We start from the raw sequence: 13,291 nt of genomic DNA, 5'->3' as shown, positions 1-13,291 counted from the left end.
GATCAACAAGGAGCTCTGGTGGTTCAGTGGTTAAAGCATTTAGCTGCTAACCAAAAGGTCCACGGTTAGAATCTATCAGTCTGTCTGAGAGAAAAAAATTAGGCAGTCTACTTCCGTAAAGATTTTAAAACCAAACCAAACTCACTGCTGCCAACAGAATCAACTTGATGGCAGTGGCTTTTGGTTTCCCTGATCAACACCCATTCTGTCATTCCTTTTACCCTTATTCTGTTCTAAATTTTTCTATAGCATTTATCATTATCTGTCATATATATATATATACACACACACACACACACACACACACACATACACATATGTTTGTTTATTGTCTATTTCCTCAAACTGGAATATAACCTTCATGAGAGCAAGGACTTTGTTCATTTTATTCAAACTTTGTTTGGTTCATAACAATTCCTGGCACATGGTAAGCCCTCAATAAGTATCTATGGAATGAATAAATTGTTCCCTACACAAACTCTTTACTCCAAACAGACTTAGTCGTTTCACTGTCTCAATGTAATATAATAATGATAGCTAATATTTATTGAGGAGCTCTGGTAGCATAGTGCCTAAGACACTTGCCTGCTAACCAGAAAGCTGGCGATTCAAACTTACCAGCCACTCCTCAAAAGGAAGGTTGGGCAATCCACTTCCGTAGTGATACCGTCTTGGAAACCCAAGGAGGGGTCGTTATGAGTTGGGTCCAACTCGAAGGCACATAACAACAACAATGTTTATTGAGTGCTTTCAATATATCAAAGGAGCTCTGGTGGTGTAGTGATTAAGGCATTTGGCTGCTAAACAAAAGATTGGTTGTTCCAACCCACCAGCTGCTCTGTGGAAGAAAGGCGAGGCACTGCTTCCATCGAGACTTAGAGCCTTGGAAACTCAATGGGGGTCTCTATGAGTCAGGATTGACTCAATGGCAGTGAGTTTGGTTTTTGTTTTTTCAATATGCCAGCAATTAGATACACGGGTTTGTTATCTTATTCAGTCCTACTTAGTCAACCACTCCATGAGGGGAATCCCCATTTTAAAGTTAAGAAAACTGAGGTTCAAAGAGATTAAGTAATAAGGTCACACAGCCACTTAATGGCGAAAATAAGACTCAAACTTAAGTTAATTTGACACAAAAGTCCAATCTCCTAATCTTTGTTATATTATCTCCCTACAATGCTTTCTCCTTTCTCTGAACTATCTGTGTAAATTACTCTTTAGAATTTGGTCCATAATTGCTTTTAGACTGTTTCATATAACTTTATTTAATATTTCCAAATAGAATGCCAATTCCTTGAGACCAGTGCCTGGAGCATTTAAACCTGATAACACATATTATCTGATATTTAAAGCATATTATTAATTCATCTTATATGGTTGATTTCTCTTTTCATCTATCACAGCAAAGTGTTGGACTCCTTGAATAATGGAATAGCTCCACATGGTGAAAAGAATAGTTGACTGTAAGTGAAGATATATGAGTCTCTGTCTCCAAAAAGGTATATGACCCTCGGGCAAATCACTTAGCCGCTTTGGCCCTTAATTTTTGTCTCTGTAAAGAAAGTTGGCCTAGATGGACTCTAACAGTCACTTCAAGTTCTAAAAATACTACGATTCCATGAACATTTACAATGTGTTAAGCCAAAAGTAAAAGGCCAAATTCTTCCTTAATATGGTTCTATTTTGGCTACATAAAGTACTTTCCTAAGAGCATATTTCCTTTGAGGATTATTTCAGCACATGCATAAGACATGTCTCAGGATAAGGCATGAGCTACAAATGTGGTTTGCTAATGCCTCATAGCTATCTAAATGACATGGTTAAATCAAGAAAAAGGACACACTGTGGCTCTGTAAGAAGTATATCAACTAGAGGAAATCACTAAAAGAGATATCATTTTAAAAAAGGAGGATTTTTGGGGAAAAAAGAGGGGCTTAACAGAATAAATTACATGATCGAGAATTTAGAAAATATTTATCATATGATAAAGGCAAATAGTACACCAGAAAAATGGCAGGCAATTACTAACACCAGAGAAAACAAAACTCTGTACATAAAAGAAAATTCACTGCTCTTCTTATATGAACACTGGCTTTGAAGTAACTAAAAAGCAGAGCTATGATTATACTGAGAAGATGGGAGAAGGAAGTTGGAAGTTATATAAGAAATAAATTCTCATTAATAGGAAGTCAATACATTCTTTAAAAAAATCAAGGAATAATGTAAAAATATGTTATTTAAAAACATGGAGGTGAAATGTGGAATAACACTCAAAATCATAAAAAATGAACAGACTTACTGGTCTGATAGAGACTAGTGAAATCCCCGAGACCATGGCCTTTAGTCACCCTTTGGATTTGGAATTAAACTCACTCCTGTGGCTTAACCTTCAGCCATACAAAACATAGGCCTGCATATGAGGTGAAAAATTACACCAGGGATGTGTATTCCTTAGAACAATCGACCAGGGAGATCAGGGGGTGGCATTTGCACAAGGAGAAAGGTCAGAAGGCAGGAACGCATAGGAAAGATGGACATGGAAAAGGTAACCACAGGGAAGAAATGGGAATTGTTACATTGTGGGGATTGCAATCAGTGTCATGAAACAAATGTGTATGAATGTTGAATGGAAAACGAATTTGCTCTGTAAACTTTCACCCAAATCACAATAAAAAGCTAAAAAAAGAAAATAAGAATATGAAAGTATAAAGGGAAATAACCACATATCTGTCATATTTGTACTTTACTTTCTTATAACAAATGTAATTTATTTGTAGCTTGCTTTTTGCCTTATAAACATAAAAGAATGTAATGATAATGGCTCATATGGCACTTGTCTCCTACCCATCCACCCCTGTCTCCATTAACACCTGACAGTGGGCTAAGTACTCAATGTCTTCAAAAATTCCTGTTGATTTCACCCAAATCACAAATTAAAAAAAAAAAAAATTCCTGTTGAGTGAGTGACCAATGTACAGTGGAGTGAGGATGTCTTGCTATGGAGTCACAGAATTTTGCACTGGAAGTTAATTTGGAGATTATCTAATCCAGTGTTCCTCAAATTGTGATCCATGGCATACTCCTTCTTGTGATGTTAATAGCATGCTGCAAAAAGTATCTGGGGCTCAAACATATTTAGGAAATCTCATGTTAAACAAAATCAATCAAGTGTCTTCACTGGGCTTCTTGGAGCCTATGTTAACATACATTGGAAATCCCACAAAGGCAGTATTCTATATATTATTTCTCAGAGTTATTTGTTCCATGAATTAAGAAGCCCCTGTTAATAGCAAAAAGATGGAAACAACCTATGTGCTCATCAACAAAAGAATGGATAACAAAACTATAGTACATACACACAATGGAATACTCTGCAACCCTAAAGAATAACATACATAACATACACCACAAACATGAATGAACTTGGAGGACATTATACTGAGTGAAATAAGTCAATCACAGAAGGACAAATATAGTATTAGTCCATTATTGTAAAAAGTCAAGGAAAGGTTTATACATGGAAGGAAACTTTCTTTGCTGGTTACCACGGGTGGGAGGGAGGGGAGGGAACACTGAAAAAAAAAAAAAAAAAAGCATTTACCCATGTCAATAAAAAAAGAAGCCTTGTTAATATCTCCAGTAATCAGTATTTCCTGAATCATTCTTGGGGAAACAATGATTTACTTTGGTCCCTTTATTTTACAGATGAGGAAAGAGAGGCTCTTTAGATTTAGATCCAGGTGTGGGTGGTAGGGAAATCAGTGTTTCAAGTAAGAAAGACCTCAGGACTCCGAAGCAATCTCCAATGATCAAACAACTGTGAAATGTGTTACATCAGTCTTTCATGAGGCTACCCAAATTCTTCCAACCCAGGAAACAGATTCATACACAAGCATCTCTTTTGGTAGATCTTTTCTGACCCTAAGAAGCTCAGGAGGAGCCCTGGTGGTGCAGTGGTTAGCACTCAGCTGCTAACCAAAAGGTTGGCTAATGGAACCCAATAGCCACTCTGCAAGAGAAAGAAGTGATGACTGTCTGCTTAAATAAAAATTTACAGCCTTGGAAATCCTTTGGGGGCAGTTCTACTCTGCCCTATAGGGTCAGATTTGACCGGCAACTGGTTTGGTGTGCCGGTTTTGAAAGAGCCTAGGAGGTGGGCTCTTTCTAAGCTGGAAGTTAAGTTTAAAGCTCCAAAGCAGGAGCTAAAGAGCATCTCAACAAACATAGTGGATAGTGAGTTTCAGTGTCAAAGGGACCCTCAACTGAACAAAGGCAATGTAATAGGGAATCAACATTTATACAGTGCTTTCCAGTAAATGAAATTCTTTGACAACATCATTTCATTCAATTCTCTTAACAATCTAGTGCGAAAGACAAGGGTAGAGTTATCTTCCCTACTTTATGGAAGAGGAAATGACTCTAAGAGAGTTAAGTGACTTGTCTGAGGTTACACAGGCAAGTTTATGACAGAATTAGAATGAGAACCTACATTTCTTTTTTCTCAGGTTAGGGCTCTTCTCAATATATTACTTAAACTGGGAAAATTTTGACTGAGTACCAACTTAACTGTTCCATGAAGCATCCAAACTGCTTCTTACTGGACACATTAAACAACAGATGAAGTCCCACGGTGCTCATGGGCGGTGGCAGAAGCAATTCTCGAATTTTTGACATTTTAAGGTCCTATTTAGGTTCAAGGAGCTCTTGAACATAGTACCTTGACACAGTGCCTAAGGCATGTGACTGTTAACCAGAAGGCTGGCGGTTCAAACCCACCAGCCACTCCTCAGAAGGAAGACTGGGCAATCTACATCCGAAGTGATACTGCCTCGGGTCTGACTCGACAGCAATGAGGTTTTTTTTTTTTTTTAATTTGTGTTCAATACAGTAATACCTCCTACAGAGCTATATAGCTAGCGAGTCTTAGGAGGTTCCCACTGGAGAGGCAGTAGATAAGCATGGACTGGGATGATGAGGGAACACTCCGTGGACTGGTGGGACCTGACCCACCTAGAGAAGGTACCAAGCACTTAGAAGTCAGACAAAGTTGAGTTTGAATTCTGGCTCTATCACTTACCCTGTGACCTTCCTCACTACTGTGATTCATTTTTTTATCTATAAAATGTAGCTAAGAATATCTATTTTGCAAGGCTGTTGGAAGGTTAAGGTAAAGAATTAGAGGGATAGTATGTTGTTGTTATGTGCCATCAAGTCATCTCTGACTCATAGGAACCCCTCCTTGTGTTTCTGAGGTGGTATCTCTACGGAAGTAGATTGACCAGTCTTCCTTCCGAGGAGTGGCTGGTGGGTTTGAACTACCAACCTTTTGGTTAGCAGTCAAGTGCCTTAGGCACTACGCCACCAGAACTCCCAAGGGGTAGTGTAGTGTAGTGGTTAAGAATGTAAGCTTTTGGGTTTGAAATTCATTCCTTCTTGCTATCTCTATGACATCAGGTAAGTCACTTCTCAGAATTTTCATTTTCCAATATGTAAAATGAGGAAATTAAATAGTGCTCTCTTAGTGTTGTGAGCATCAAATGAGATAATTTTTGTAAAACACTTAGCATAGGCATGGCACATAGCTCAATAAAAGGTAATTGGTAATAGTGGTGGTGGTGAGAGAAACTCAAAACCCATTTTCCTTCCACAGCAAGAATAAGAAACAAAGTGATTCAGTCCTGAGCTCTTCCATTTACCCTCTCCACTCCTTTTTCTCCAACCACAAGTCAAGAACACTAGACTAGAAATCAGGACACTTGGCCTTGAATGTTAGCCTTGTCATGTACTAGCTTTGTGATTTGGGAGAAGTCACTAAACTTTCTTAAGGTGTTTTTCCTCATCTGAGACACTAAGTTAATGATATTTTGCTTACTCTACCGGGTTACTGTAAACATAAGATGTGTTAATAACTTTTAAAGAATTTTGTGAACTACAAAGCACTATAGAAATATGAGGAGTATCTGGTTTTATCTGTCACAGGCTGTACAATGGATATTTTTACCAGTAAAAAGCAACTTTATCTCCAAGTTTTTTCTCATGCACATTTCGGTCCAGTACGTTGTAGCAGATGTTGGTTGTTGCTCCTTTCATCCACTCAATGAAGATTTTCCCTTTAGTCACATCAAAGTTGTACTGAAGGAATGGACCAGGGCATGGAGTCTTCCAGTAAAATTCCTTGGCAATGCTTCCCCAAAACTCTGCAACAGAAAGGGAATCCCAGACATTATTAAGCTGTCAGGTATAATAATTCTTAGATGGATCTCTAATCTAGGACCCCTCATCTGGGTCCCTCTAATCTGTCTAATCTTTTCACCAACCATTCAGCTAGTCCATCTTCTATTCTCATGAGTTGAATCTTGGCTCAAATTTCTTACTTCCCTCCTCAAAATTTCATGCCATCTGTTATGGATGGAATTGTATGCTCCAAAATTATGTGTTGTAAATCCCAACCTTTATGCTTGTGGTTATAATTCTATTTAGGAATAAATTGTCTCTGCTATGTTAATAAGAAGGAGCTCTGGTAGCATAGTGCCTAAGGTACTTGATTGCTAACCAGAAGGCTGGTGGCTCAAACCCACCAGCCAGTCCTGAAAAGGAAGGTTGGGCAATCTACTTCCGTAGTGATACTGCCTCGGAAACCCAAGGAGGGGTCACTATGGGTCGGGTCCAACTTGATGGCACATAACAACAACATGTTAATAAGACATGATTAGTATAGCCTGTGTTTAAGTCAATCTCCTTTGAGATATAAAAGAGATCATGAGAGAAGCAGAGGTGGGGGAAGACAGATTGCCATACCACATGAAGATTGCCTAGTGGCAGAAACTCAGAGAGACAGGACCTATTGCAGAGCTGACACAGAAAGCCTTGCCCTAGAGCTGGTGCCCTGAATTCAGACTTCTATCCCCTTAAACTGTGAGAAAATAAATTTCTGTTTGTCAAAGCCACCCACTTATGCTATTTCTGTTATAATAGCACTGTTGTTGTTGTTGTTATGTGCTGTCAAGTCAGACCTGACTCATAGCGACCCCTCCTTGGGTTTCCAAGGCAGTATCACTACAGAAGTAGGATTGCCCAACCTTCCTTCCGAGGAGTGGCTAATAGCACTAGATAACTAAAACACCATCTTCTCATCATCTGTTTAAACCCTAGACACCTAGTGCCTAGCACAATGCCTCGTGTATGAAACCTGCAAAAGGCAGAGGCTGTGTAAGGTAGAAACCTGTCAGAGACAGAAAACTCAAATATTTTCCACAAATAGAGAACAATAGAAAAATGGTAAGACTGCACCCTGTCAAAGGTAGAAACTCGCAAGACCTAGAAAAAGGCATTGTGGCTCTCAGAGGTTTCACTCTAGCAGGCACTCAGTTATTAATTATACTAGTGAAAAGAATAAATCCTTTACTCACAGAGCTTTTCATGACCCTCTCCTCTTAATTTGTTCATTCATTTCCAACAATTATTTATTGAACATCTTCTTCCTCTCCTACTACTACTTGCCCAAGTGTTACCTGCTATGTGCCAGATAGGAGCTCTGGTGGCATAGTGCCCGAGGCATTTGACTGCAAACCAGAAGGCTGGTGGTTCAAACCTACCAGCCACTCCTTGGAAGGAAGGTTGGGTAATCTACTTCCGTAGTGATACCACCTTGGAAACCCAACGAAGGGTCACTATGAGTAGGATCTGACTCAATGGCAATGAATTTGGTTTTGGTTAGTCCCCACCACAATCTTAGGAAGTATGCATTACATTCATCCTTATTTTTCTCCACTCCCCACCAGAAAAAAAGAGTGCTATGGGATGGAAGGGAATCCAGGGTATATGCTAACAGGAACTCCTTTGAGGTTGAAGCACTAAGAATAAGAGAAAAAATGGCAGGAATTGATGCATAAACTGGAAAAATCATGCAGTCCTTCTGGGCATGATAAGGAACTGGTATTTATCCTAAAAGCAATGAGAAGCCATTGAAGGATTTCAAGTAGGGGAATGACATGATCAGACTTAACATTTTAAAAGATCTGCCTGGCTACTCAAGAGAAAATATGTTGTTGTTGTTATTGTTGTTGTTATGTGCTGTCAAGTCAGACCCGACTCATAGAGACCCCTCCTTGGGTTTCCGAGGCAGTATCACTATGGAAGTAGATTGCCCCATCTTCCTTCCGAGGAGTGGCTGGTGGGTTTGAACCGCCAGCCTTCTGGTTAGCAGTCAAGTGCCTTAGGCATTATGGTACCAGAGCTCCCAAAAGAAAATATACTCAACAGATAAAGCAAACAAGTGCAGACATTGTAGGATATGTTCTGCCCCTCCATATCTGTGAGTTCTGCATCCACAGATTCAACCAATTGTGGTTTGAAAATATTCAGAAGGAAAAAGCATTTAAATGGTCAAAGCAATCCTTCAAAGGCTAAGAGGGAGCAAAAAGTACTGTTTACATAGCATTATCTTGTATTAGGTATTATAAGTAATCTAGAGATGATTTAAAGTATACACAGGAAATTATGTGTAGGTTATATGCAAATATGCTATTTTATATAAGGGACTTGAACATACATGGATTTTGGTATCCATGGGGGTCCTGGAACCAATCCCCTGTGGATACAGAGGAAGGACTGTACTGGATCAGGAATTAGAGGGGTGAGAGATAACTTAGAACCTTAACAATGGAAGGAATCTTAGAGATTATCACCCCTCATTTACAGATAAGAAATCAAATTCACAGGGGCAAAGTGACCTGCTCAAGGTCACATAGTTTAGAGTTTATACAATCTAGTGGCAGAGATAAGATTAACACATGAAATATTTTTAATGTATCAGACGGAATATAATTGAAAGCTAAATCATATTAGTATACAACTTAGTAAAGATTAAGAAAATGATTAAACTCACTGCCTAAGTGGCCCTGGAAACATATTCTTAACATAATAACATCATCTACTTCTTTAGTGATACTACCTCGGAAACCCAAGGAAGGGTCGCTGAGTCAGGTCTGACTCGATGGCACATAACAACACCACCACACTGGATAGTAGGGCAATGACTTACGAGATCTATAAAACTTTTTATACCCTTTTATCTGCTAACTCCACTTTGAGGAATACACTCCAAGAAAACAATCCCAAAGAAAAAAATAAGTGATTACTATAGAGATATTTATAGCAGTGCTATTTATAATGTGAAATTAGAAGCAACCTAAAACCCAACAATAAAAAACATGATGAAAACTAGTAATACTATAGAATACCACATAGCCATTAAAGAGAAATCAAATGAGAACTGCTTTAGTGAATGCATTTGTGTACTAGGGACTAGGAAAACCTCATTTAATCTTTATGATATTATAGTTCTATGAGGTACATATTAATTATCTTAATTTTACAGATGAGAAAACTGAAGCTTAGGAACCATATAAAATTCTCCCAAGGACCACACAGCTAGTAACCAGAATATAAAGTCAGATCCAACTATAAAGTTCAGGCTGTTATGACTACACTGAATACATGTATATAGTCAAAAATATTTTTAAGTGGTAGTAATAGATTCATGCTATGTAAAACTATTTATGAACCACATTTATATCCATCAACAAGGAATGAAGAAAACTGAGTTTTATGTTCATGTAGGTTACTTTTGTGTGTGAAGGTGTTGAAATTGGGATGTTTTGTTGACACAGATTCTAAGTACTAATGAAGTTCAGAAGAGGAGAGAAGGCATGGCCAGGGATGACCAAGGAACACTCTGGGGAACTGGTAGGATTTGACTAGGTAGAGGAGCAGAAGAGAATAGGCAACGGCAAGGAGGTGGGAAAGAGACTTCTATGTATTCAGTGTAGCTCCGGTGGCCTAGTGCCTAAGGCATGTGACTACTAGCCAGAAGCCTGGTGGTTCAAACCTACCAGCCACTCCTCGGAAGGAAGATTGGCAATCTACTTCTGTAGAGATACAGCCTTTGAAACCCAAGGAGGGGTCACTATGAGTTGAATCGACTCCATGGCAGTGAGTTTGGTTTTTTTTTTTTTTTTGGTTTGGTATGTATCAATGAGAATTACCTGCCTAGAAAGAGGGGTGTGGTAGGGAATACTGGGAGATAAAATGGTGAGGTAGGGTAGGGCTAGATTATCCAGAGGCCTTGAAAGAGAGGCATGATTTTAAACTGTTGGAAATAGGGAATTATTTTGAAGTGATTTATGAAAGCAGTGTTTCCAGAATATCAATCTAATGATTGATTTATCTAGATTTATTTAATAGATTGAAGGGGAATGAGACCAGTGGAAAGAAAACAAATTAAGAGGCTGCTTCCTTGACTTGAAAGGAGATGTACGAAGGGAAAACCAAAAAAAAAAAAAAAAAAAGACGAAATTCGCTGCTATCCAGTCATTTCCAACTCCTAGCAATCCCTCCTTGGGTTTCCAAAGTGATACCTCTACAGAAGTAGATTAATTAAGATAATTAATATGTACCTCATAGAACTATAATATCATAAAGATGAGGAGTGGCTGGTGAGTTTGAACTGCCAGCCTTCTGGTTAGCAGTCAAATGCCTTAGGCAGTATGCCACCAGAGCCCCGTAGGAAGGGAAGAAAAGGTAATTCTGAGAGGTGTTTTGAGGGAGTATTTGACAGAAAGTGGTGGAAAGTAGTTCAGGGAAGAGGAATAGTCTGGCCATTAGGAATATATGTTTTGGAGTCAAGACTGCGTACCTTCAAATCCCAGCTCCACAACTAACTAGTTTTATTCTAGAAAACCTTATGCAAGTTATTTAACCTTAAGTTTCCTTTTCCATAAAATAAGGTTGATAACAGACACGTAAAATCATATAGGAATTGTGCTTCTGTTGTTGTTGTGCTTAGCAAGAAGTGAAAAACAACCAAACCAAACCTACTGCCATCGAGTCAATTCCAACTCACAATGACCCTATAGGACAGAGTAGAACTACTCCCATAAAGTTTCCAAGGCTGTCAATCTTCATGGAAGCTGACATGACTGCCACATCAAATCCCATGGCAATGGGTTTTTTTTTTCCTCAAGTCCTCGAGTGGCACTAATGGTTTGTGCTTGACCTAAAGGTTAGTGGTTCAAATGCACCCAGCACCACCATGAAAGAAAGCTCTACTGAGTAACACATGGAGCTGGTCAAAGTAAACTGGATGAAATGGGTTTTTGTTGTTGTTTTGGTTTTACAGCAAATGAGTGTTATTAGATTTGTCTAGGTCTGATTCCTGGCCCATGTTTGTCCCACCACCAAATACATGCTGCTTCCCAACGAGGGTGCAATTTTGACCTCTTACCCAAACTGAAAGGAGCTCCGGTGACAAAGTGGATAAGGCATTTGGCTGCCAACCAGAAGGTCAGCAGTTCAAAGCCACCAGCAGCTGTGCAGAAGGAAGATGGGGTGATTCACTTCCATAAAGATTTACAGCCTCAGAAACCCAATGGAGTTGCTATGGGTCAGAATCGACTCCATGGCAGTGAGTTTGTTTTTTTGGTTTTACCCAAAACCAAGAGTAATTTACCCTGAGGTCAAGGGTAGGGAATGTTTCACACATTTTTCTAAAAGACATGGAACCATCTATCAGAATTTCTGAGTTATCACAATCTCATCTCAAATTAAAAAAAAAAAAAAACTAACATTTTAGTGACTAGTTCAGTCTTACATTGGGCAATTTCCATTGGGATTTCTGAAATATTAAAACTAGCCCTAAGACCCCAATATTAACTTGGGGAAGTGCAGGATGAGAGCCAGAACTGGTTCCTGCCTCTCAACAGTGGAGACTAGTTCACAGGTTGAAAGTCTCTCAGGAAGCAATGGCTGAGTTGGTGTGAAAGGAAGGCAAGAAACAATTCTTCCACGACTCTCCTGCCTCAAGGCGGTCCCTCACCCCTTAGAACCCCTACTGGCGCCTCAGAACCTCCTTCTCATCTCATGAAACTTTCACTGTCTTCACTGAACCCCATCCCCCGCTTCTTATCCCCTACTTCCTCATGGAAGCCCACATCTAACGACTCATCTAAGTCATCAGGGAACTCCTCAACTCCCAGGGAACCCTCATCTCCTCGTAGAACCCCCTTCTTTTCACAGACCTCTGAAGTCCCCAAAGAACTTGTCCTCAATTCCTCACGGAACCCCATCTCTTCATGGAACCACCATTTCCCCCGGAACGCCCCCATCCCTCCCTTCCCAGGGAACCGGGAACCTTCGCTCCTCTCCTAACCGACGTCCCCCAGGCCCTCCTGGGCCCAGCCTTACCCCGCGGCTCCTCCAAAGAGCGCCGGTGCAGCTGGCGGTAACGCTGCAGCGAGGGAACGTGTGCCGAGCGGCTGACCTCGGGCGGCGGAGACCAACTCCTTGCCCGGCTCCCGGCTCCAGCGTCTTCCTGGCCCCCGCTCCCGCTGCCGCTCCGGCCTCGCTCCTCAGGAAGCCCCATCGCGTCAAGTTCAGGGTACGGTGGCTGTCTTTGGGGTCGCCACCAGTGCCCGGGAGGGGAAAACAGGCCGGCCTAGAGGCGGGGCCTCAGGGATGGGGCGGGGCCTGATTGGTGAAGGCGGGGCTTAGACAGACAGGGCTTGGCGGGCGGGGCTAGGAAGGGAGGAACCTGCCCGGTCGGGGAGGATCCAAGGTTAGCAAAGACACTGATAGGGAGAGGCCGAGAATTGCTTGGGGAATCGGAGTTTCCTTGCCGGAAGGGGAGGGGCCGTGGAGTGAAAGCAGAAGGGGCGGGGCCGGCCGTGACAGCAGAGGTGGTAGGACCTTGGAGTGACAGAAGAGGGGCGGAGCTAGGCGTGACAGGAGAGGAGGTGGAGTGACAGGGCGGTGCGGGACTGACTGTAACAGGAGTGGAGGCAGGGCCATGGAATGACGAGGGTGGGGTCTTGGAGTGACAGATGAGGGGTTGGTGTAGGGTAGGGCGGGGCTCCAGCGTGAAACGGTTGGGCTAACGGGAGGAGTTGGGTCAGGACAATGTTCTGATTACACAAGCCAATCACCCCACCAGTTGGAAAGCCAAGTGGAGGAGAGTCAGTTCCAGGTGACATCCTGCTTCCTGGTAACTATTCCCTGACTGTGAGCACAACCTTCTCTCCCCCACTGTCATCAGGAGAACTTCCACTTGCTTGAGGACACTGTCGACAACTGACTTGTGGGGGAGAAGCCCTTTCTGCTGACCTGGGACCAGCTCAAATTTTCTCCCACCTCTGAGGATATGTCTTCACTCCCTTTGCCTCCAGAAATCTCTGTCCAGATCTAAAGTACAACGCTCATTAAGTGAAGACGAGAAGGCCCCTTCAGGTCTCTGCTA

The 13,291-nt window shown here is 41.3% G+C and overlaps 1 protein-coding gene across 1 annotated transcript in view; it reads right to left on the bottom strand.

The window, feature by feature from the left end:
• The window catches only part of ACSS2 (acyl-CoA synthetase short chain family member 2), a 63,938-nt gene extending 51,517 nt beyond the window's left edge, over positions 1-12,421 (bottom strand). Inside the window, exons 1-2 of the mRNA XM_007934583.2 lie at positions 12,244-12,421; positions 6,002-6,197 (exon numbers count right to left, since the gene is read on the bottom strand). Coding sequence (XP_007932774.1) covers positions 6,002-6,197; positions 12,244-12,421 — 374 coding nt within the window. The remainder of the gene's footprint in view (positions 1-6,001; positions 6,198-12,243) is intronic.
• Positions 12,422-13,291: the final 870 nt, after the last annotated feature.

The sequence above is a fragment of the Orycteropus afer genome, unplaced genomic scaffold (genome assembly GCF_000298275.1).
Source record: "Orycteropus afer afer isolate SDZICR_OR568_19922 unplaced genomic scaffold, OryAfe1.0 scaffold00020, whole genome shotgun sequence".
Lineage (NCBI taxonomy): Eukaryota > Metazoa > Chordata > Mammalia > Tubulidentata > Orycteropodidae > Orycteropus > Orycteropus afer.
The sequence above is the reverse complement of the archived record's forward strand: the minus strand, read 5'-3'. Positions and strand labels throughout refer to the sequence as shown.